At 51.2% G+C, this 25072-nt stretch overlaps 1 protein-coding gene across 1 annotated transcript in view; it reads left to right on the top strand.

The window, feature by feature from the left end:
* Positions 1 to 25072, top strand: part of SYNE3 (spectrin repeat containing nuclear envelope family member 3) — a 106018-nt gene that overhangs the window by 46024 nt on the left and 34922 nt on the right. The window contains exons 3-8 of the mRNA XM_061159373.1: positions 4228 to 4400; positions 5681 to 5990; positions 13340 to 13501; positions 15393 to 15740; positions 18551 to 18687; positions 20494 to 20668. Coding sequence (XP_061015356.1) covers positions 4228 to 4400; positions 5681 to 5990; positions 13340 to 13501; positions 15393 to 15740; positions 18551 to 18687; positions 20494 to 20668 — 1305 coding nt within the window. The remainder of the gene's footprint in view (positions 1 to 4227; positions 4401 to 5680; positions 5991 to 13339; positions 13502 to 15392; positions 15741 to 18550; positions 18688 to 20493; positions 20669 to 25072) is intronic.

The following is a 25072-nucleotide window of genomic DNA, read 5'->3' as shown; positions in this document are numbered from 1 at the left end:
TCGGTGACAGCACTGCCTCTTCATCAAGGCTTCTTGGATTGCCCACATCCCTCCTTGGAGCTCCAATTTTGTAGTCTCTCATGGCTCTTTTATAGTCATCTGTGCTCTTGTCTACAGACCCCACCACAGCACGCAAGCACTGGGCCATGTTTGTTTTCATCCTGGATCCTAGAACCCAGCACAGTACTCAGTATAGTCCCCATCATAGAACTTAGCATAGTATCCACCATAGTACTCAGCACAGTACTCAGGAGAGTGCGCATCATAGTACTCAGCATAGCACCCAGCACTGTACTCAGCATTAGTACCCAGGGAAGTGCCCATCTGGCCTTGACTGTATAGAGGGAAAGCCCTCACTCCCTACATTCCGCCTGCTTTCCTGACCTGCTTCTCTTCTCACTGAGCTTTTCCCTCCACCCAGCCCCACCTGACTGTTGCCCTCACTTGGCTCCTTTGAATCAGAATTGCTTTGCGGTTGCAGTTCTGTGACCCCTTCCCAGTTGCTCGAGTCTCTTGCCAAGCTCTCCTGGACTTCGTCTTGCTGGGGTTAGCCCACACCAGCCAAAGAGCAGAATCATGGGGCAGAGAGGGAGGTGGAACCTGCTTCTCAAAAGCTGTTTGTCAGCTCAGCCCCAGCCTCTGGTCCCCTGGCCCCAGGCCCACAGCAGACACGCCTCTGGCTGATATTCTGGTTTGGGGGCAGAGGTTTCTGTGTCAGGCCAGGTGGGGCTTGTGAGCTGCCGGCCTTTGTGACCAGCTCCTCTCTCTTTGGTGGGAGGCAACAGACAAACCCCTCTGCAAAGGGCAGTGAATCTTGAGGTCTCCCACATCCGTCTGACCCAGCCTGTACCCCCCTGGCCAGGAATCGGAGGGCAAAGGTCCAGAGGCCTGGAGCAGATCACGCGGTCAGGACACTGGACTTTGGGGCCCTTGACCTCACGGGGCCTTTTCAGGCTCGGCTGGTTCGTTCTGCGCGTGGCAGAGACTGAACTTCGCTTCTTCCGCAAGCTGCTGGCTCTCTCCATTCACAGAGCTAGATCCTGACTGAGCTTAAATTGGGCAGCAGCTGTAGAGGGGGCCCCATGAAGTGCTGCAGAGAATGGTTCTGCAAAGCCGAAGTGTCTGCGGGTCCCCAGCACCCCTGCTGGTAAAACTGGAGTCACGGTGGTACCCATTTTGCCGGCTTGGGAGTGGACGTGCGGTCTCCTCCACAGCTCTGGGTGTCAGAAACATCAGATTCCTTTTTTTTAATTTATTTTTGGCTGTGCTGGGTCTTCATTGCTGTGCATGGTCTTTCTCTAGATGCGGTGAGCACTTCACTGCAGTGCTTGGTCTTCTCACTGTGGTGGATTCTCTTGTCGCAGAGTGCGGGTCTAGAGTGTGCAGGGCTCAGTAGTTGCGACCCATGGGCTCAGTTGCCCCCCAGCACAGAAACGTCATATTCTTAATTATTATTATTATTATTTCTAATCAAAATAGATCTCCCTGCTTGACAAGATATTCATCCTCCTCCACCCTGTGGGACCCCTGCTCCCGAGTGATGTGAAATGTTCTGTGCAGGGGTTGGGTGAGCCTCAGATTCTTAATTATTATTTCTAATCAAAATAAATCTCACTGGATCACAAGAAATTCATCCTCTGCCACAATGTGGGACCCCTGCTCCCGAGTGGTGTGAAACGTTCTCTGCAGGGGTTGGGTGATGATCTTACTTAGTCCAGAACATCCCGTGGTGGCCCCGGGTCCTCAGTAGCCACCAGTCACTATGGTGTCTTTGTCTGGCCCTTTGCTGTTTGCTGCTAAGCGGGACTTGGGGGTCCCTGTTGGGTGTTTGCTGCCCCCATTACCTTCTGGAGTCCTGAAAATCCTGCTGCTCAGCCTGGCTCCTAAACCCCACACATAAGCTTTCTCCTTCTCTCGAGGAATCTCCCCGTTCTTCACTCTGCAGATCCCAACCCCACCCTACTCAGAGCACACAGCTCAGCCCTTGGAAGGAGCTTGTTTTATATGATATATGTATGTATATCGTATATATCACAATAAAAAAATTGTTTGCTAATACACGTAGGCGGGGAAGCCCTCTGTACTCTCATCATTGTCGTCCTCATCATCATTGTTAACCATTCTCATGTGAAAGTCGCTAGGTCGTGTGTGACTCTTGGTGACCCCATGGACTATACAGTCCATAGAATTCTCTAGGCCAGAATACTGGAGTGGGTAGTCTTTCCTTTCTCCAGTGGATCTTCCCAACTCAGGGATCGAACCCAGGTCTCCCACATTGCAGGCGGATTCTTTACCAACTGTGCTATCAGGGAAGTCTCATATGAAGTAACAAAAAGGAATGGGATCATTGCCCATTTATGTATGTTGGCGGAGGGTCTACATAATTCAGTTCAGTCACTCAGTCACGTCCGACTCTTTGCAACCCCATGGACTGCAGTACGCCAGGCTTCCCTGTCCTCCACCATCTCCCGGAGCTTGCTTAAACTCATGTCCATCGAGTCGGTGATGCCATCCAGCCGTCTCATCCTCTGTTGTCCCCTTCTGCTCCTGCCTTCAATCTTTCCCAGCATCAGGGTCTTTTCTAACGAATCAGATCTTCGCATCAGGTGGCCAAAGGACTGGAGCTTCAGCTTCAGCATCAGTCCTTCCAGTGAACGTTCAGGGTTGATTTCCTTTAGGATGGACTGGTTTGATCTCTTTGCAGTCCGAGGGACTCTCAAGAGTCTTCTCATAATTGCTCAACAGTCTATAAAGTATACTCACATCTCAATGATCTAATTAATAGTATTTTTAAAGAGTAATTTTATAACCCTACGAAGTGGACAAAAGCAGGGATTGTCATCACCATCTCAGAGTGATCGAGTGACCTGCCTGGGGTCACACGGTAATCAGTGAGGCAGCATCGCAGGGCGGGAGGCGCTCCCCAACCCCCCCCCCCGCCCCAGACAGGGCTCAGACCTCAGACGGGCCAGCCCACTGGGACATCAGTCTGAGAAATCCGACCGCCAGCCTCAGGGAGACAGGCTGGGGAACAGCCGGAGCTTTAGGCAAATGCTGTGCTGTCAGCAAATACAATCAAAAGGTAGGTAAAAGGTAGTAGTAACAGTGAACAACTGTGGAGGGATGGAAGATCCAACGTGGCCAGGTCATGTGCTAATGGCTCTCCTATCACACAGGCTACCTGGGTAGCGTAACCACTGTCTTCCCCATTTCACAGCTCTGGAGAATTTATGTCCCGGAGGTCACACAGGTAGCCGTAGAATTGGAGTCCAGTTGCATTTTGACTACAGAGACCAGGCTTTAATTGCCACAGAGCTGGAATAATAAGAGTTAGTAATGACAGTAGCTGATGCTGATCAGAGTTGTACTATTGGCTAGATATTGTGTGTCAGCCTTAGTCCTCCAAAAAAGCCAAGGCCAAGATGACATTGAATGTGCAAGAAGTTTAAGAGGGAATCATCTTGAGAGAAAATGAAGCGGGGACCCGGGAGGCTGGGAGGGACCAGGTCAGTCCAATGCAGGTCTGACCCCGAGTCCAGGAGGACAGGAGCTTCTTAGGCTGCCCTGCGAGTCTAAGGGAGTTTGGTAAGGCCGGGGGGCATCCTGAACCCATCCGAGGAGCCCAGGGTCCCCTAGGCACAGGCCTACCCTCAGATTCCTATTTGTGGTCACTGGTGGCAGCAGCTGAGGGATTGAGGCCTTGGTACCAGCTATAAAGTCAGAGATAATTCTGGAGTCTCAGCAGGGGGCCCCAGCCAAGCCTGCTCCGGGCAGTAGACCTGAGAGGCAGATTCTCACGGCCCCGCACCTTGGGACATGCACTTTGGGTGCATTTTCTCAGTGAGGTCTGAAAAAAAAAAGAAAAAATTTCTGAGAGCTGAGTATGACTATACTCCCACTTTCCAGACAAGAAAACCAAGTTCAGGGAGACAGTGACACTTGTCTGGATTTACACAGCTGGAAGCAGGCCAGCCTTGGAAGGGAGAGAACTCCTATCATCGGACAGCTCTGGCCGGTTCTGTGCTAATTAATCTCCATCACAGCTCGCTCCCACCCCAGGCCCCTCAGCAGGCTGCCCGAGGTCACGGGAGAAGGGGCAGGGGCTGTGATTCGAACCCCAGCTCCTCTGGTCTCCACGTCCTGCCTCTTTCCGCATCATGCCACTGTCTTCCCAAGGCTCTGCCTGTTGTCGTGTTGTCTTAACTACTGGCTTCGTGTCCACGACAGAAAATATGCCAGCTGGAGCCAGAGGGCCGCGTGAAGGTGGATGTAGTGCTGCAGGCGGCCGAAGCCCTTCTGGCATGCTGCCATGAGGACCAGAAGACCGAGATCCTGGCTCAGCTGAGAGACATCAAGGCCCAGTGGGAGGAGACGGTCACCTACATGACCCACTGTCACAGGTAGGGCGGCCGGGGACCCTGCCAGGCCTTTCTCTGCAGGCCTGCTGCCAACCCGCTATGCCCACCACGTGGGCCTGGGGCCCCCCGCCCGAGCAACAACTCTCAGGTCCAGGGATAGCTGGGAACAGGATGCTCTCTTGGGATGTCAGCCAGCCTGCCTGCCTCTTTCTAATTACAGTTGAGCTTAATGATGATAATAGACAGTGGGAGGCCATCGTGTTTTGCCCACAATTAGTTCTCAGGAGGCTTGCCTTGTGTGCACCCTCCAGCAGAAGGGGCCGAATGGCCCTGGGGGGAAGAAGCCCTGTTGCCTTGTTAGCACTTTAGTCCAGATTTTCTGTTTGTACCAGGGAGCCTGGTGGGAGTGGGGGCTTAAACTGACCTGAGACTGCTTTTTGCTTTGCTGGGTACTTGCTGTGTGGTCTCAGGAAAGTTACTTGACCTCTCTGAGCCTCATGTGTCTCATCTGGACAATGGATATGATTAAGTGTTTCTTAAAGTCATTAGGAGGATGGCGGGAGAAACAAATGTCAAGAGCCAGGCACAGCCCTCGCACACCGGAGGTCTTTGATGGGCAGAAGCTACCAGCATCCTTTCCATCTTAATAAAACCAGAATGAGTGGACTGGCAGGACTTTCGTGCTTTCTGCTTTTCAAGCTCTTTCACTGGGATTCCAGACAAAGTGGCTGGATGTTGGCTGCGCCAATAGGCCATCTCCATGTTACAGATGGGAAACTGAGGCGGGTGCAGAGGTAGGGTAAGGCAGAGTTCGTGACATGCCTGGGAGCCACACACAGGCCCCCAGCCCTCTGTCCCCACTGAGCAGTGAGGAGCCCACAGATTCCATTTCCTCTGCAAATGAGGATAATATATACACTCCCCATGGCAGCCTTCTTGGGACAGCTAGTGGGCACCCATGTATTAAGAGACAGGTGGCTGTGTGCGGAGGCCCAGCACCAGAGAGGAGTGACTGGAGGCGCTATGCGTCACTAATGGGAGTTTCAGGCTAGGATTTGGGGTTCTGGTGGCCAAGGGCATCAGCAGGCTGCGGGTTCTCAGCGCGGGTCTGCGATCTGAGCTGCCCCGATGGTCAGCCCCATGGGGCTTGCTTCCCAGACAGGAGGGTCTTGTCTAGTAGGACTGGGGTGAGGCCTGAGAGGGTGTCCTTGTGCCCGCCACCCACAAGCCCCTTGTACAGGGGAGGGGGCAGTGGTAGGACTCCCCGCCCTGAGCCAGGTGGGGGATGCTCACCGCGCCCTGGCTTCCGCTTCCGCCCGCAGCCGGATCGAGTGGGTGTGGCTGCACTGGAGCGAGTACCTGCGGGCCCGGGATGAGTTCTGCCGCTGGTTCCAGAAGATGACGGTGGCGCTCGCGCCCCCCGCGGAGCTGCAGCCCGGCCTGAAGGAGAAGCAGTGGCAACTGGACCACGCCCAGGTCCTGCTGCACAACGCGGGTCACCAGGCCGTGCTCCTGGACCGGCTCCTGGAGGAGGCGGCCTCCCTGTTCCACAGGATCGGGGACCCCAGCGTGGACGACGCCGCCCAGCAGCGGATGAAGGCTGAGTATGACGCAGTGAAGGCCAAAGCCCAGGTGGGTGAGGGTGGTGGGCTGTCCTCACCCGTTTATCCCATCTACCCATCCAGCCACTCATTTGTTCTCTAAACATCTATCCATCCACCTATTCACCATCTACTATCAACCCACCACCTCCCATCCACCCATCTCCCTACCCTCCTATCCATGTCTATCCGCTCACCACCTATCTCCCCACTGAACTACCAAAGCTCCCAGTCACGGTCTACCCACTCATGGCTGCATCCACTTACCTGCCCACCCTCTTTTTTATCCATCAGTTTACAAACTCAACCATCTACCTCCCCACCAACCTAACCAGATCTCCTATTCCTCTATACAACCACTTAATCACTCACCCATCCATCTATTCATTCACCTGCTCATCAACCCACCCTTGTGCTCTCCACTCACCATTTCTCCACCAGCCACTGTCCACCCTTCACCCACATACCTACTGTCTACTTGTCACCTGTCTCTTCATCCACTCCCTCAAGCAGTTTGTAGCCACCTACCCATCAATCTTCCACCTACCCATCCACCCAGCCCTCCACCATCCATCCGCCCACTGACACATTGTCTGCCGTTCAGATGGCCAGTATTGCTCACGCTTAATACACCTGTGGGTACTTAGTACTGACTGTTGGACTGTGAGCTTCACTTCCGCCTGACTCTCCTCTCCTCTTCCTCCCTCCCTCCTCTTGTACTTTAGTCCTTCTTTGCTCTCTTGTCCTTCCCACAATCCTTCTGCTCACTCTTTGTCCCTATCTCTCGTCTCATTCTTTTTTTAAAAAATTATTCATTTTAATTGGAGACTAATTACTTTACAATATCGTGGTGGTTTTTGCCGTACGTTGAGATGAATCAACCACGGGTGTATATGTGTCCCCCATCCTGAAACCCCCTCCCACCTCCCTCCCCATCCCATCCCTCTGGGTTGTCCCAGGGCACCGGCTTTGAGTGCCTTGTTTCATGCATCAAACTTGGACTGGTCTCACCTCATTGTTGCCTTGGTTTAAATCATCCATTGAGTTATTATGTTCAATTTTGTTTCAAGAAATTCTGTTTGGTTTTGTATTATGTCCGTTCTTTTGTTCATTCTCCTTTTTCCTTTAAACTTTGCACTCCACCCAGATAAGGATGCTATCCATAGTCATTCTAAGCATGCGTATTTTACAGTCATCAGACTGCTCAGGTAGCTGAAGTTCCAAGCCCGATGGTGCTGTCCGTTGGGTCTCCCAGCATGGTGGATTGTTTCCATGGGGGCTTCGTAATTCTGAGCCGTGAGCTCATCCTATTTGAACCCTATCTGCAGAACCCTGTGGCTGGGCCTGGTCCTCAGAGAACTTGTGTTTGCTCCAGCCAGGGTGCTGTGGGAATTTACCTTCAGGATTTCTGTTTTCATGTCACTAAATTGTCTTGGGGGTTCCTAAATCAAGTGGGTTCTCTGCACTTGAAGCCCCAGCCAAAATGGTGCAGAGGCTCCTGCCTGCATACTCTGAAAGGTGAATGTTTCTTCATTTGTTTTCTTAGACAGAGCCCAGGCTGAAAGACATGTGCTTCTTTTGTGCTGGTGGGAACATTTTTTCTCTAGTTCACCCTTTGACAGAGGGGGAGCCCCTTGAGGGTTCTGCCTTTGTGCAGTGGTCTCCACCCCCCGGGACCCAGAGTCTTACTTCTTCCCGCAACCTGAGCAACCAAGGAGATGTCAAGCACACGTGTGAGTTTAGTAACCTGTTTTCTGTAGCATCATCTGTTGCATCTGGTCCACGGGAAATCACTTACCTTTGCATGTGTGGTGTGTGTGTGTGTGGTTCTGCATTTAAAACATGCCTGTTACATTTTATCCAGCATTTCTGGCTAGCTGTGGTAGAAGGGTATTCAGGCTTCTAGTCTCCCGTGTTGCTGGAGCTGGAAGTCTCCTGGGTCCTTCAAGTTATGGGAGATGGTTCTATAATAAACCCAGATCTGGGAATCCGCAAGCAGGAATAGGATTCTGGCCCCTGAATGCTTGGGGAGGGACCTGGGTTCCAGCCAGGCTCTGCTGCTTCCCAGCTGTGTGGCCCCAGGGCCGCTCACCCTGAATGCATGTGCACCTGAGCTCTTTGAAGACTGAAGAACATTTTCCCAGCATAAAGGATGAGGTCTGCTCTCAGTAGCTATGATAATAAATAGCCACAACAATGGAGTCTGCCACACAGCAGGTGCTGGGAGCCATTCTCTCGATGAATGAGAACCCCGCTACTGCAGCTTGGAGGCTTGGAGGACAGGCAGGTGGGTGGAGCTTGTCTCTAGGAAATGTTACCAGTTGGCCCTCCATCACTGCATCCAAGTGACTGGAGCCGGCTTAGCAGCAATCCTCTCTCCAGGTCTGCCCCATGGGCCCAAGCAGGGGAGATGCCTCCTGGCTGTGACTTTACAGGAAATAGGTTCTTGTGTCAATCAACAGAGAGCTACTCATGCAGGAAGCGGAAAGTGGCTTTGTGTGTGTGTGTGTGTGTGTGTGTGTGTGTGTGTACACGTGTGTGGAAGGGACATACTTGGGGCACCCGTGAGCACCAGTTTTGAAAAATGATCACCTCAGAGGTTCTCATTGTCCCTCCAGGGGACTCTCCTAACTTAAAAAAATAATCCACAGATAAACAGCAAGGTCCTACTGTATAACACAAGGGACTATATTCAATATCCTATGATAAACTCTAATGGGAAAGAACATGAAAAAGAATGTATATACCTGTATAACTGAATCACTTTGCTGTAGAGCAGAAGTTAACACAAAATCGTAAATCAACTATACTTTAATAAAAATTAAAAAAAAATAATTTAAGGGTCGGATACCACTGGCCTCTTAGAAAGAACCAGAAGTCCTGGCGACTTCCTATGTGGGCTCCTCCTTTGATGGAGCCCCAGGTCCATCTGTGCCCGTCAGAGGAGAGTGGAGGGGGGCAGCTGGAACTCTTGTGGGTCAGGCTTAGAAAGAGGAAGCAAAAAAGAAAACAAAACACAAAAAAAGAGAGAGAAAGCGGAAGCAGTGGTATGCGGGAGGTTTCGAATTCCTGGATGAGGGAACAGGTTTTTTCCCAAGGGTTTCCCCGGGGGCCGAGCCCAGCTAGCAGCCTCCTGGGCTAGGAGTGTGGGGACTCTTGCCTTGTAAGAATGGGGTAGGGGTGGGGCAGGGGGAGCTGCTGCCCTGGCTGAAGCCCTTGGAGTTGCCAGATGAGCTAGTGAATTCTGACCTTGATGTGGAAACTGGGGGGTGGGGGTGGGGGTTGCAGGATGATTGGACCCTGTGAAAGAAAGCAGTTCAGTTTGGACTTTTGGGCTGTTGGCTGAAGCTCACAGATGCTTGATTTTCACTTTCTGGATGTCACAAGTTTGGGAGCTCTGTTGTAACTCATGGAAGCCCAGGTAGCTCTTGGAAGGAGGCTGGGATGGGGGTAGCAAGCGTGGAGCTGTATCTTGTCTGTCCCAGAGCTGGCTGCAGAAGGCTGAAAGGTGCTGGGTGGGGAGGAGCCAGGGTCGGCCCCTACAGAGTCTCTGAGGTTATATTCAAGCTGTCGTGTGAATGTGCACTTTGCTGGAGAGAACAGCCATAGTTTCCACTGGATTCTAGATGGTGCCGTGACCTTCAGAAGACAGAAGCTACAGAGAGGGGCAAACTTTTGCAACACCCTTAGCAAGGTTCCTCATTAATAAAATAGGGAGTAGCCTTCCCACATCCCCTGATATCAGCCTCCCAGGCCTACCCCATACTGGGCCTTCCAGCCCCAGACAAAAGGAGACCGCTCTGGCTCCATCCGATGCAGGGTGGGGGATGTTGCATGTCCAGAAGCCCTGAGGTTCTTGGTGACCTGAATGCCTCCTAGTCACCTGCTCTCTGTACATTTGATGAAGGCCTTGCCTTGTGTTAAAGGCAGATGAGAAAGCCACCCTGAGGAGGCAACTGAAATCCTTCTACTCCAGTGACGAGAGCTGTGCAGGGTTCCCTAGAGGTCCACGCCTATTCTCAGGGTGGGCAGGGTCCCTGGGATATTGTCTTAGCTTGCTCAGGTCAGACAGAACAGAACAGCTTAGACAGGGCAGCTTTGAAAGCAGGAATTTCTTTTTCACAGTTGCGGAGACTGGGAGGTGAAACTCAAGATGTCAGCAGATTTGGTTCCCACTGAGGAGTCTCTTCTTGACTTGCAGACATCTGCCTTCTTGCTTTGTCCTCACACAGTGGGAGGGACGTGTCTGCAAACCCTCTGATATCTGTTCCTACACAGGCACAATCCTCTTGTGAGGGCCCTACCCTCATGACCTCCTATGATCCCGATTTCTTCCCAAAGGCCCCACCTCCAGATATCATCACTTTGAGGGTTAGGACTTCAACAGGTGAATTTGGGGAAGCTGCATCTCAGTCCATAGGAAATACTGTCTGTGTTACTTTTATTTATTTATTTACTCCTGGCCACCCTGGGTCTTCATTGCTGCTCATGGGCTTTCTCTAGTTGCGTGGGCATCTCTGGTTGCCAAGCATGGGCTCTAGGGCACATGGGCTTCAGTAGTTGTGGCACATGGGCTTAGTTACCCAGCTGCATGTCTGGAATCTTCCAGATCAGTGATCAAACCCATGTTCCCTGCGTTGGCAGGCAGATTCCTCACCACTGGACCACCAGGGACGTCCTAATGATTGTATTAACATCTCAGCTTTCACCAAGGAGAGTTCTTTCCATCATTTCTTCTGCTAGTTAACAGGCCACTATCTTTGCCTCTAAGAATCCAGTTTTGGCTTCTGATATGTTAATTAGTCAGGCCTCTGGTGTCGGTAGGGACAGGACCACAGAAGCATGGTAGGAGCCACTCTGGACTGGGGCCTTTGAGACCACCCTGTGGCGTGGGGCGGATTCTTGACCAGGACAAAGGGCTGAACCTGGGAATGAGCAATGGCACAGTCAGCCGAAAGCAACTGAAAGCCAGGAACAGACAGAGCAGGCTGGTTGCCTGTGGGCGGGGCCTGCTTGTTTACTTCGCCCTGTGGTTTTCAGTTCAGGGATTCTGTTTTCAGAGAGCCAGGCAAATAGTAGCATCCGCCTCCTCCCTGCCTCCCGGGGCAGGGGCCCTGTTTGTTTGGCATCTCGGCCAGGAATCAGGGCCCTTCCTGCAGTTCTCTGCAGAGGCATGAGTCCACGCTGCCCTTGTTAATTGCTTGGGTTTTGACATTCCTGACGACTCTGCCCACACAGATGAGTTAATTGCTGGGTCTAATGAGAGGGGGCGGAGCACTCTTTCATTTGTCAGGCACATTCCTCCGACGTGGCCCGGCTGGCCGTGGCTGAATTGTGTCGTGTGATCTTGTTCTGCCTGGCACAAAACGCGGCTGGACGCTTGCCCTACTCGGCCGCATTCCTCTCTGAGCGCCTGCTCACCATCACAGAGGCTTTTGTTTACTCTGGATTTCCCCGAGCGCCAGCACCTCATCCTTCACACACGCAGAGCCGCTAGTGGCACTTTTCTTGGAGAGTTGGCTTTGGTACAACATTTATCACCATCAGCGTCAACCAGGGGCCCAGCCTTTATTCTCTGCTTAGTATTCTTGACCCACTTTGTTTTATAAATGAATCTTCCCGTGGAGGGAAGAAGCTGGGAAGGATGCTGGTGGATGCAAATAACCCTGGGAGGAGGAGGAGCCAGCAAGGGAAACGTGAAAGAGCCTGTCACTGTGCCTCGGTCCACTTTCAGAATTCAAGCGGCCCCGTCTCCCATCCGCCAAACGCTAATGTTGAAGTTCTGAGCCTCACTCCCATAAGTAAGAGAATTCTCAGCTCTTTACTGAAAGACTTGATCTTGTGCCTTGATTTCCCCATTCCCGAAATGGGGATATTATTTCTCACTTGTTATGGTAGTTGCAAAGATTTAAATGGGGCTTCCCAGGTGGCACTAGTGGTAAGGAACTCGCCTGCCAACATAGGAGATGCAAGATGGGTTCCATCCCTAAGTCAGGAAGACACCCTGGAGGAGGAAATGGCTACCTACTCCAGCATTCTTGCTTGAAAAAATTCCATGGGCAGAGGAGCCTGATGGGCTGCAGTCCATGGGGCTGCAAAGAGTCGTGCATGGCTGAGAACACACACAGCCATGCTTAAATAGCTAGAGACTATCTTAATAAAACATATTTTTTTTAAAGGTTTAAATGAACCAGTATTTCTAGACTTGGTGAGGAGCTTCTCCATGGGAAGAGAAGGCACATACAGATAGCCAGGGAGGTTATTCAAATACACGTGTCTATCTACCCTTCCCAGTTGAGAATTGTTGACTTAGCATCGTAGAAGGTCAGGACCTTCCTGAACACGGCCTGGCCCTGTGGCTGAGAGGTGAGGTCAGCAAACTCTGGCACGTGGACTCAAGCCAGCCTAACGCCTGGCATTTTTATGACCTGTGAACCAAAATGAGTTTTTATATTTTTCAGTGATTGGGGGAAAAGTAAAACAGAATATTTCATGACATTGTGAAAATGGTAGGAAGTTCAAACTTTAGCGTTCATGAGTCACTTGACTGGCATACAGCCCTTCTTTATGTGTTTGCCTGTGGCTACTTGTGTCCTGCAAAATAACTAGCACATAAGTGGTTGAAAAGTTGCAACAGAAACCATGTGGCCGGCTAACACCAGGGTATCTACCCTCTGCCAGAAAGAAAGAGTCTGCCACCTTCTGGGCCTGAGCAGTGATTCTGGAGTCTGAAACGTGCAGTAGTGATCATGTACACAGAGTTCTCAGGGCAGCTCTGGTGCCTTGGTAAGTGCTCAGATGGTAGTGATATGTAGTTGTTCAGTCGCTCAGTCGTGTCCGACTCTTTGCGACCCCGTGGACTGCAGCACGCCAGGCTTCCCTGTCCTTCACCACCTCCAGGAGTTTGCTCAAACTCATGTCCATTGAGTTGGTGATGCCATCCCACCATCTCATCTGCTGTCACCCCCTCCTCCTCTTGCTCTCGATCATTCCTAGCATCAGGGTCTTTTCCGATGAGTCAGCTCTTCGCATGTAGTTGTTGCCACAGCCCCATTCCAAGGACATGGCAGGAAAAAGAGCCAGCTGTGTGGTTGACAGACCCAGCGTTGACATGCTGTGGTCTGCAAAGCCAAGAGTGTCTTGGCTGGTAGCTAATAAGGCAGAGAGGAGTGTCTGGCATCTTTGTGTCCAGCAAAAGTGTTGAGGGTGAGTTGCATCACATGCTCCCTACACACACACACACACACAGAGTCAGGCCTGGGCACGCACACACACACACACACACACACACACACACACACAGAGTCAGGCCTGGGAAGCCAGTGACAGCCTGGCAGCCTGGGCTGGGGACCCTCATGACTTTCTCCTCCCCTCCCACAGGACAGAGTGGACCTGCTGGAGCAGGTGACCCGGGAGCATGAGTGTTTCCAGGCGAGCGTGGACGAGTTCCAGCTGTGGCTGAAGGCGGTGGTGGAGCGGGTGCATGGCTGCATGGGGCGCAAGTGCCGGCTGAGCATCCAGGACCGTCTCTCGGCGCTGCAGGTGACCCACCGCGAGTCTCCGCCGGAGGAGGGAAGGGTGCTCAGGGCTGGTGGGTCTCTGTTAGGCTTTATTTACTAGGATGGGGCCGGGGCAGCCCCCGACAGCAAAGCATTATCTGACCTCACTTGTCAGTATGTGAGCATAAGGAACCCTGGTGCAGGCACGGAACCTGCAGTGGGGAGAAGCTGGGTCCACTCTGGCCTATCTGACTTCCATGACCTCAAATGTGCTCTGACTTCCACTATAAAGTGAGTGGGGAGATTCTCTTCAATAGTGCCAGGACCACTGTATAATTTTTGCCACAGTTCCACAGCATCTGTATCATTTGTTTGGTTTTCTCCAGGCAAGAATACTGGAGTGGGTTGCCATTTCCTACTCCAGGGGATCTTCCCAACCTAGTCATCAAACCCATGTCTCTCATGTCTCCTGCAATGGCAGGCAGGTTCTTTACCACTCTGCCACCTGGGAAGCAGGTACAAAGGCATATTTGTCAGTAAAAAGGAATAAAATGCTGATATACATGACAACGTAGAAGAATCTAAAAACATACTGAGTGAAAGAAGCCAGTTTCAAAAGTTAACTTATTCTATGATTTCAACTAGGTGAAGTTCTAGAATCTTCTGGGATGTTAGACATCCTCTGTATTTTGATAACAATGTGGACTTCATGAGTATGTGTATTTCTCAAAACTCTTTGAACAGTAACACTCAAGAGCTGCCTAGATTTCCTCAACTTACAGTGTGGCTGCATTCGGATGAGTCCATCATTAGTTGAAAATACTGTAAACTGAAAATACATTTAATATACCTAACCTACGAAGCATCATAGCTTAGCCCAGCCTACCTTAAGTGTGTTTAGAACACTTCCATTCGCCTAAAACCTTCTAACACGAAGCCTGCTTTATGATCGAGTATTGAATATCTCAAGTAATTTATTGAATACTACAGTGAAAGTGAAAAATAGATTGGTTTACACTCATTGCCACTGCCCAGCATCATGAGAGAGCATCGTGCTACTTATCACTAGCCTGGAAAGGATCAAAATTCAAAGTGAGATTTCTGCTGAATGCATATTACTCTCATGCCATCGTAAAGTCAAAACATTGTTAAGTCGAACCATTTTAAGTCAGAGACTGCCTGTATTTTACTCCATGTAAATTACACTTCAATAAAAAATGAAAAAAAGATTTTGAAGGTATTTTCAAGTAAACCAGACTTAAAAGTGTTTATTTAGGAAGTTTTATAAAAGTGTTTATATTTTTAAAGTTAAAAGTTGATGAACATTTATTTTAAATGAAAGGTTACATCATTGTTATGAATGAAATACCAGTTCTCATTCATAATTAGTAGATAACTATATAAATATATGTAATGATGCCAGATGGGGTCGTTAGGTTCTATTTAGGTCTGTACTTTTGCCAGCTGAAGGCTCCAAGCCTGAGGCTGCCTCTGTCTTTGTTAAAAATGAAGATTAGGGACTTCACTGCAGGTCCATTGGTTAAAGACTCCACACTCCCAATGTAGGAGGCATGGGTTCCATCCCTGGTCGGTGAACGAAGATCCTGCATGCTGCATGAGGCAGTCAAAAATAAAGAAATACGTAAAAATTTAAAATAGGAAGGTTAACAGATGTCAGAGAGTGTTGAAAATAGAGACATATCCAACAGAGACTTTCCCTTTGACTTAATCAAATAGCTTGTAAATGACATGGGAAGGGAATTACATCCTTAATGTTATAAAGGCAGACAGTCCACCCCTTGGAAAGGTGCCCAGGCTCCAGCCCAGCAATAGGAATTAGCACTTGGCATGATGTTCCCAGGGGCCTTGGGAAATGCAGCAAATGTTTTCCTTTTCCCCTCATGTTTTTTTTCCCCATCCTCTCCCCGCTTTAGGGCATTGCCAATGATTTTCCTAAGGGTGAGGAATCCTTGAAGAGGCTGCAACAGCAGGCTGTGGGGGTCATCCAGAACACCTCTCCTCTGGGTGCGGAGAAGATCACCAGAGACCTAGAAGAGATGCGGGACGTTCTGGAGAAGCTGCGTGGGCTCTGGGAGGAGGAGGAGGGCAGGTTGCGGGACCTGGTCAAGTCCAAGGGAGCCTGCGAGCAGCAGAGGGGGCGGCTGGAAGCCGAGCTGGCAGAGTTCAAGAAGGACCTTCAGAGACTGGCGGAGGAGGGCCTGGGGACCACGGCCAAGGCAGCAACCGAGGATGAGCTGGTGGCCCGCTGGAGACTCAACTCGGTAAGCAGAGTTTGGTGACACCACAGGATGATCCAGGTGCTGTGTGTGCCTCAAGGCAGCCCCACTTGGAGCTCCTCCACGTAGTGGAAAGATCATGCTAAGTCTCAAACACACTTGTTCTGGTTTTATTGATTTTGGATCATCTAAGTTCCCTGAGTATAGTAGAAAAATTGAGTGCTTGTATCCATTTTCCAGATGAGGAAACTGAGGCCTAGAGATAATTTTTTTTCCCCTCAACATCCCCAAGATGACATGGTAAATTGGTGGGTAAATAAGTGTGTTGGCTCCAAGTTTGTCATTTCCGTGCCTGATAGTAGGATGTGGGGGGACACTTTCTGAGCACAGAGCAGGGACTGTGACATCAGAGGGAAGGATCTCAGTGTAGGGAAGATGAGGTGCAGACACAGCAGGAGCTCTGAAGAGGCCAAGCAGACGACGCCTGTCCTGGAGGGCGGAGTGGGTTCCAACCCAGACACGACATCCGATCAGAGCACCCTGCCCCTGTGCACACCCACCCTCGTGCACACTCGCGAGAGGTTTGGCTTGAGGACAGAGAAATTTTTCAAATAAGGATTGACACCACTCCTTTCTTTACTTATTACATCAACAGGCTAGCTCATCAGTTCCATTAGGAGAAATACCTAAAAGAAAAGCCCTCAGGCCTTACCTCCACTCCAAACTGTTCTGTTTTTTTCTCTTCCTTCTAATATTGCTTATATGTAGACATATTTGTGTATAGATAGAAGCAATGTACACACACACTTTAGCATCACTCAGCCTTGCAGGAGACCAGATTCACCTCAAGGGTCAACTTGGTACCACGGTGGGAATTGCATCCTCTGTGGGATTGTCCTCCTCGTCACAGGGTAGGGGTGGGGTGGTGCAGCGGTGAAGGGCGAGGACTTGTGGATCAGACTGCCCGGGTTCAAATCTTGGCTTCTCTCCTTGCCAACTCGCTGACTTTGGGAAAAATTGCTTTAATCTCGGTTAAACGTGACATGGACGTGATGATAACAGGACCTGCCTCCCACATTCCTTATGAATGTGTGAAGACAAAGAGTGCTCAGAACAGCAGAGAATCGGCACTCAGGGAGTGTACGGCTTTTACTAGGAGCTCTAGGTGAAGGACAAGGTCAAAGGGTGCAAACTCGGCAGGTGCGGGGGAGAGTAAGTTCTGGAAAGCCCCAGCAACACTCCCCTGTCCTGACAGTCACCTGTCTGTGCAAGCCGCTCAGTCGTGTCTGACTGCGACCTCATGGACTATGTAGCCTGCCAGGCTCCTCTGTCCATGGAATTCTCCAGGCCAGAATACTGGAGTGGGCAGCCGTTCCCTTCTCCAGAGGATCTTCCCAACCCAGGGATCGAACCCAGGTCTCCCGCATTGCAGGGGGATTCTTTACCAGCTGAGCTACCAGGGGAGCTCTGTGCCTGGTTATGATTCAGGAGGCCTTTCCTGAAGCAGGAGGCTGAACACATTCCTACAGGCGCTGTCTGCCCCTCCCGATTCAGGTGTCAGTTATGACTAAGATATGACTAACTGGAAATCAGTGAAAGGGAATTTCAGAACTTAGGAGAGGAGTTTTCTTCTTAAGTTAGCACTTACATAGTAAGAAGCACTCCTGCTCTGTACTCAGTGCCTGACAATGGTGGCGGCTCCCTGTTACCATGGCAGCCGGGAAGTGGGTTCTCAGGCCAGCCAGTGTCCTGCCAGAGCCCATTCGCTTTCCACTTCCCCACCCTGCCTCCTGCTGAGTGTGGGCCCTGCAAGAGTCAAGATCAAGGTGAAACTCATCACTTCCTGGGACAGCAGGAAAAGGTTGCATCTAAACGCGATCGGGGCTTCCCAGGTGGTGCTAGTGGTAAAGAACCTGTCTGCCAGTGCTGGAGAGACACAGAGATTCGGGTTCAATCCCTGGATCAGGAAGATCCCCTGGAGGAGGACATGGCAACCCACTCGAGTATTCTTGCCTGGAGAATCCCATGGACAGGGGAGCCTGGCAGGCTGTAGTCCATAGCGTCGCAGAGTCAGACATGACTAAAGCAACTTAGCATGCCTGCACTCAAATGGTTGAGTGGCGTGGTTCGGAGTTGCTGGGTGGAAATATCCTGTTGACTTCCCGACAACAATAACTGCATCTGCAAATCACCTTTAAAAAAAATTTATTTGTAGTTGTGGCATGCGGGATCTTCAGTCTTCATTGTGGCATGCAGGATCTTTTTCTATTTTAATTTCAGCTTGTGGGATCTAGTTCCCTGACCAGGGGTTGAACCCAGGCTCCCCTTCATTGGGAGCGTGGAGTCTTAGCCACTGGACCACCAGGGAAGTCTCACAAAGCATCTTTAGATCACTGTTTCCTTTAGATAAGGTGGGAAGTGTCAGAGGGGTCAGCTCCGACATCAGGTCCACCGTTTCCCAGCTCCGCAACTGTGAGAAAACGCTTAGCCAGAGATTCCTTGTGTATAAAATGGAGACACAGAGAACTGCCCTCCAGGATCATGGCGAGGCTTGAGTGAAGGGGACCCCAGAGCCCTGAGCACATTGTCCGGGTTCCCTAGATGTTAGTTATCTGTGTGATTCGGTGCCAGTCCATGGCCACATGGTGAGGTAGGCGATGAGAAAGACCCGCTCATCAAGAGTCAACATTATTTGGGGTCACAGAGCGGGAGCAGGGGGCGCAGGGGCCGAGCTCTGGGAGCCCCCGTCACCGCCCTGGGGGACTGTGTTCCCCAGGCTGGCCCGCCCGCACAGCCCACATTCAGCCCCCTGCTGTCTCAGAACCTCACCCCCTCGGCGTCATCTGTTGCTGCAGGCGACCCGGGCGGCCCTGGCCGCCGAGGAGCCGCGGGTGGACCGGCTGCAAGCCCAGCTGAAGGAGCTCCTCGTCTCCCCCCAGGACCCACAGCCACTCTCGGACAGCGTGGTCGCGGCCATCCAGGAGTACCAGAGGTACCGGGCGGGCCGAGGGCGGGCCTGGACCGCACGCTCAGGGGCCTCTGCCCGTCTGACACCAGCTGCAGCGGGCTTGTGCCTTCTAGCTGCCTGATAACCAGCAACTCTTGCTCCTCTCAGTGACTGGCTGTTGTAGGGTCTCCCCGGGCTCAGGTGCTGACCCCTCTCTGTAATATTTTGCATTCTGCGCTCCAGAGAGAGACCTGAACTTTACTTTTCCCTGTGCTCACTGGCCTTTTCACTGATTTCCATTCAGTCTCCCTGTGCAGCTTTGCACCAGAGACGGGTCTCCTGTGTAATGGTCCAAGGGGAGGGCTTCCCACTAGGCCAGCATCACGCCCCCACCTGCTGGCGGTGCTGATGGAAGCACCTGGACCCGACTTCAGGCCAGCTTCTACCTCCCCTCAGCCCATGGGCTTGGGCACAGTCGGGGCTCAAGCCTCTTAGCTCAGCAAAGACCAGCGGATCAAATATCCACCCTGTGTGGCACTGGGCACAGTTTGAATTTGGAATCGGTGCCTGCTTTTACTACGTGAGGCTCAGAGGGGTTTGGAACACAGCCCAGCCATCCCCACTTCTGTGCTGTTTTAGTTGCTTAGTCATGTCTGACTCTTTGCGACCCCGTGGACTGTAGCCCGCCAGCCTCCTCTATCCGTGGGATTTCCCAGACAGGAATACTGAAGTAGGTTGCCACTTCCTTCTGCAGGGGACCTTCCCCACCCAGGGATCGAACTTGCAACTCCTGCATTGGCAGGTGGGGTTTTGTTTGTTTGTTTACCACTGAACCACCTGAGAAGCACCCCCGTCTCTGCAGCATCCTCATCCCTGTCTGATGCAGGAGGTTCCTCAAGAAGGAACTCAGGGAGCTCCTGCCTTGCTGGGTGTCTCTCCCCCCAGCCACCCTTCTGTACATCCAGAGCTGGGACCTCGTTGCCCCCAGGGTGCTAGTGGGCAGGGGGACAGGGTGGCTGAGGTCTCCCTCTCCTTCGCTGCTCTTGTTGAGGGGGCAGGTGCTGGTTATTTAGGACTGGGTGCTAGACATTCTATATATACTTATGTATATACATACGGGCTTTCCAGGTGGTGCTAGTGGGAAAGAATCCACCTGCAATGCAGGAGATACAGATTCAATCCCTGGGTCAGAAAGATCCCCTGGAGGAGGGTACTGCAACCCACTTCAGTTTTCTTGCCTGGAGAATCCCATGGACAGAGGAGCCTGGCGAGGAACAGTCCATAGGGTTGCAAAGAGTCAGACACAACTGAAGCGACTTAGTGCGCGTGGCATGTGTAGTTGATTTATAGTATTTTGTTAGTTTCCAGGGGTACAGCTAAGTGATTCAGTTACACATATATATCTATCCTTTTTCAGATTCTTCTCGTTGCAGACTATTACAAGTTATTGGATATAGTTCCCTGTGGTACACAATGAGCATTATATTTGAAAAATTATCTGTAGGAATTATTTGGGCCTAGTGTAATGGCATCTTACTCAAGAAGGGATTTTGTTTGCTTTTGTGAGGTGTCGGGGGCAGGCAGTCTGAGTCTGAGGCCTCCACATATCCTTTTCGAGGTTTGTTTCTTTCCCTGGTCTGGAAACTGGGCTGCAAGTCTATTGAAGGATTGGTTACCTCCAGTGCACTTTTATCTGGAAAGCCTGGGCCTCAGGGTCCCCTGGACACCCCGGCAGTCTATGGAATAGGAAGGTGCTATGTACACGGGTGCTCTGGGGGTCCAGGGGGAAGGCCTCACCCCTGGACTGATCCACTCTCTCCTCTCTCGGTGCCCCCTCCTCTGTGCTCACAGAATGAAGGCCAAGAGCAGCAGACTGCGCAACGCCGTGGCCACGGAGCTATGGCAGCGTTTCCAGCGGCACCTCCAGGACCTGCAGCTGTGGAGGGAGCTGGCCCAGAGACTCCTGGATGTCACCGCCAGCCTGCCAGACCCGCCCTCCATCCACACCTTCCTGCCGCAGATCGAGGTAAGCCTGGTTCTGTCGGGAGGGATGGTGGGTGCCCCTGGGGGAGACCACTGGCCAAGCATGGCATTTCGGCCACCCCCGCAGGGAAGGACGTATCTCTTAGGCCTCTGGGTTTCTGGGTAGAGCTCCTTGTAGCAGTCCAGTGAGTCCCAAGAGCACACTTGTAATTATCAGGAGCAAAAGTCACCCTCAGTTCGTGGAGGGAAGGCGAAGCCTGGTTCCTGGTGTGGCCCCAGGGCTCTGTCCTGACCTGCCCACGCCCGTTCTCTTGCTGACCCTGCTGCAGACAGTGCTCTGCTGGAAGTCGGAGGATGCCAGGCCGCTACCTTTACTGTGTACCAGTTGGGATGCAAGTGACAAGTGGCAGAAAACCGGACAGTGTTGAGTGAAAGCACAGAGACTTTCTGCTGGTCCCAGAGCTGGCCTGGTGGTTCAGTGGTATCTTCCAGAACCCAGGCTCTTTCCAGCTCTAAACTGCATCTGCCTTCATGGTCCCAGGGTGGCTGCCAGCATTGCCGGCGTGCATCCTCACTGGTGTATTGGGCTCATGATATATGGCTGTGTGTCCTGATATTTTCAGTTGACACATCTGAGCTTTTTCTCAGCATCCTTTAAAATGGTTCAATAGCATGGCTCAATAAATCACTTTAAATGGATGCAGAATATTCCATTTGGGGGCATGCCCTTCTTTATTTTTTTAAGTAGCCACAATTAGATTGTTGAGGTTGTTTTCAATTTTCATTGTCATAATGAATGTACATTTATGTATGTACACTGATTTTTATTTCCGTTGCTACCATTCTCCTCATTTTACTGATGAGGGATCCGGGCCAGGGAGAAGTGAGAGAACGTGTTCAAGGTCTGGCTGCTCAAGAGAAGCAGAGCTGGGGCCAGAATGGTGGGTTATAGAGTCTTGGCTAACGTTCTCAGCCCTGTTTTCACTTTGGCTTCTGGAAACAGCTTTGTGAAACAAGCAGAACGATTCTTATCATTTGACTGTTGAGGAGCCACTTGCTTGAGGTTAACGCAAGCATTAAGTGACGGCTGGCTTTGACCCAGGCCTGTCTAACCCTCCCTGCTGTGTCAGGATATTTCCTCCTGTCCTTCCCACTGGGGCAGAAAGCAAACTGGGACCTTCTTGAGGCAGGAGAGAGGTCCTGTGTTCCAGAGTGGGACCCAGGACTCCCCCTGCAGGACTTTCACTGAGCAGTGTCTTGGAACACGTGGGGCCAGGACTTTGGCTTATTCACCTTTGGAGTCTGTTTGTTGGTTGGGAGTGTGTCTTGCATCCCTCCCACCGGCCCAACTGGGCAGAAGGGATTTCACAGGTCAGGGCTCAAGCTGCCAGCCCTCTCTTTTTTGGCCACATCATGCAGCATGTGGGACCCGAGTTCCCCAGCCAGGAATTGAACCCATACCCTAAGCATTGGGAGTGTAGAGTCTCAACTACTGGACTGCTAGGGACCTCTCTTTTCTCGACTCAGCTTCTGCATCTAGCCTCAGAGCGGCTTGTGGATTGAAAGTGAAAGTGTTAGTCGCTCCGTCGTATCTGACTCTTTGCGACCCCATGGACTGTAGCCCTCCCAGCTCCTCTGTCCATGGAATTCTCCGGGCAAGAATACTGGAGTGGGTAGCCATTCCCTTGTCCAGGGGATCTTCCCGATTCAAGGATGGAACCCAGGTCTCCTGCCTTGCAGGTGTATTCTTTTCCGTCTGAGCTACCAGGGAAGCCCTGTGGATCAGCAGAGCTCCGGCCAAAAGCTGGGCGTAGCTGGTGTGTTAGTTCCCCGCTGCTGTAACAAAGCACCAAAAACTGGTGCTTTAAAATAAAAACAACAGAACTTCATTCTGTTCTGGAAGCTGGAAGTCCAAAGTTGACGTGTCAAGAGGCTCTTGCTGTCTCCAGTGGTTCTAGGGGAGACTCCTCCTTTGCCTCTTCTAGCTTCTGATGTTCCCTGCCAGTTGCTGGCCTTCATTGCCTTGTAGGTCCACCACTCTGATCTCTGCCTCTGTCATCATGTGACCATCCTCCCCCTAAAGATCTCCACAACCTCTTCCCTCTGTGCATGCATCTGGATCTAAGTCTTCCCTTTCTGTAAGGGCACCAATCAATGACATCATTTTAACTCGATTGCCTCTGTGAAGTCCCTCTCTCCAAAGAAGAGAATACCTTGCAAAGAATACCTTGCGTTCCAAGGTAGTGGAGTTGAGACTTTACCATACCTTTTCCCCCACCGCCATTTCTTTTTTGAAGGTCACAATTCAACCCAGAACAGCTGGTTAAATAATAATGGCTGAGAAGATCTATCTTTTCTTGTGCGTTCAGTGAGGGTCCTGCACTGTGTTCAATGCGTTTTAGGCATTTAAGCCTCGTGACAGCCCCACGAGCTGGGATGTGCCTGTTGGTCATTTACCGATGAGGAAACTGAGGCTTAGGAATTACCCAGGTTCTCCCGGTCAGTGGTGGCGGTGGTTTAGTCACTAAGTTGTGTCCAACTCTTGGGACCCCAGGGACTGTAGCCCGCCAGGCTTTGTCCATGGGATTTCCTAGGCCAAGAATACTGGCGTGGGTGGCCATTTCCTCCTCCACTGAAGTCATTGTGCGATCCAGACTCAGGATTGCAGCTCTCCAGCCTGAATTTTTCACCCTCATGATATTGTGTCTGTGTCCAGCAAAAAGGAAATGAAGGTGGCCGCCTACCTCAAGAGGCTTGGCCTCTGTGTGGCTGATCACAAACTACACACCGTCATCAGCAGGTCACCTACCTGGGCTGCGGTCTTACTTCTTCCTCTCCCAGCCCCATGCCCAGCTCAGTATCTCTGTAACATCATCAGATATCAAGTGCAAGGACTCTGGCCAGCTGAAGACAAAACCCTTGGCCTCCAGGCTCCTGAGCCCTCGGTGAGAGAAGCAAGACATGTTCACCTCCAAGAGCTGGTTGATCAACTGGTTGCCTGAAGTCGGGCAAATGGCTTTGGGGCAGGAAGAGTGAGTGTCAGCTGGGAATGTGATCAGGGCAGGCTTCCTGCAGGAGATGGGGCCTGGGCTGTGCAGAGTTCAGGCTACTTGCATAGGAGCCGGCTGACCGTTACATGAGGCTGCGGAGTTCCCTATTGGTCCTCCCTCTGCCCCATGAGCTCCTGCACATCACGACCCCACTGAGATGCCACCTCCTCTGGGAGGCCTTCCTGAATTCTCTCTGATCATGCTCCCCTAGGCCCTTTTGTTGTTGCTCAGTTGCTGAATTGTATCCGACTCTTTGAGACCCCATGGGCTGCAGCACGCCAGGCTTCCCTGTTCTTCACTATCTCCTGGAGTTTGCTCAAACTCATGTCCATTGTCTCAGTGATGCCATCTAACCATCTCATCCCCTCTTCACTCTCTTCTCCTCCTGCCTTCAATCTTTCTCAGCATCAGGGTCTTTTCCAGTGAGTCAGCTCTTCACATCAGGTGGCTAAAGTATTGGAGCTTCAACTTCAGCATCAGTTCTTCCAATGAATAATCAGGGTTGATTTCCTTTAGGACTGACTGGTTTGATCTCCTTGCTGTCCAAGGGACTCTCAAGAGTCTTCTCTAACACTACATTTCGACAGCATCAATTCTTTGGCACTCAGTCTTCTTTACGGTCCAGCTCTCACATCCATACGTGACTCCTGGAAATAGCATAGCTTTGACTATATGGACTTCTGTCGGCAAAGTGATGTCTCTGCTTTTTAATGTGCTGTCCAGGTTTGTAATAGCTTTTCTTCCAAGGAGCAAATGTCTTTTAAGTTCATGGTGGCAGTCACTGTCCACAGTGATTTTGGAGCTGAAGAGAACAAAGTCTATCACTGCTTCACATTTTCCCCTTCTATTTGCCATGAAGTGATGGGACCAGATGCCATGATCTTAGTTTTTTGAACATTGAGTTTTAAGTCCGTTTTTTCACTCTCCTCTTTCACTCTCATCAAGAAGCTTTTTAGTTTATCTTCACTTTCTGCCATTAGAGTGGTATCATCTGCATATCTGAGGTGGTTGACATTTCTCCTGGCAATCTTGATTCCAGCTTGTGATTTATCCAGCCCAGGATTTCGCATGATGTACTCTGCATATAAGTTAAATAAACAGGGTGACAATCTACAGCTTTGACATACTCCTTTCCCAGTGTTGAACCAGTCATTTGTTCCATGTAAGGTTCTGACTGTTGCTTCTTGACCCACATTCAGGTTTCTCAGGAGACAGGTGAGGTGGTCTGGTATTCAAAATGTCCAACACACCAACTTGGGGATGGCCCTCTGTTGTCGGTGATGGAGAATCATTGAGTAGAGGATCAGACTGGTTCAGTTTGGGTTTGGCTGCAATGTGTAGAGTCGATCTGGGGGGCAACTGGGAGGCAGCAGATGGTCAGGAGCTGCAGGGGTCCC

Source organism: Dama dama, chromosome 13 (assembly GCF_033118175.1).
Source record: "Dama dama isolate Ldn47 chromosome 13, ASM3311817v1, whole genome shotgun sequence".
Taxonomy (NCBI): domain Eukaryota; kingdom Metazoa; phylum Chordata; class Mammalia; order Artiodactyla; family Cervidae; genus Dama; species Dama dama.
Note: the sequence above shows the minus strand (reverse complement) of the source record. Positions and strands in the feature narration are given on the sequence as shown.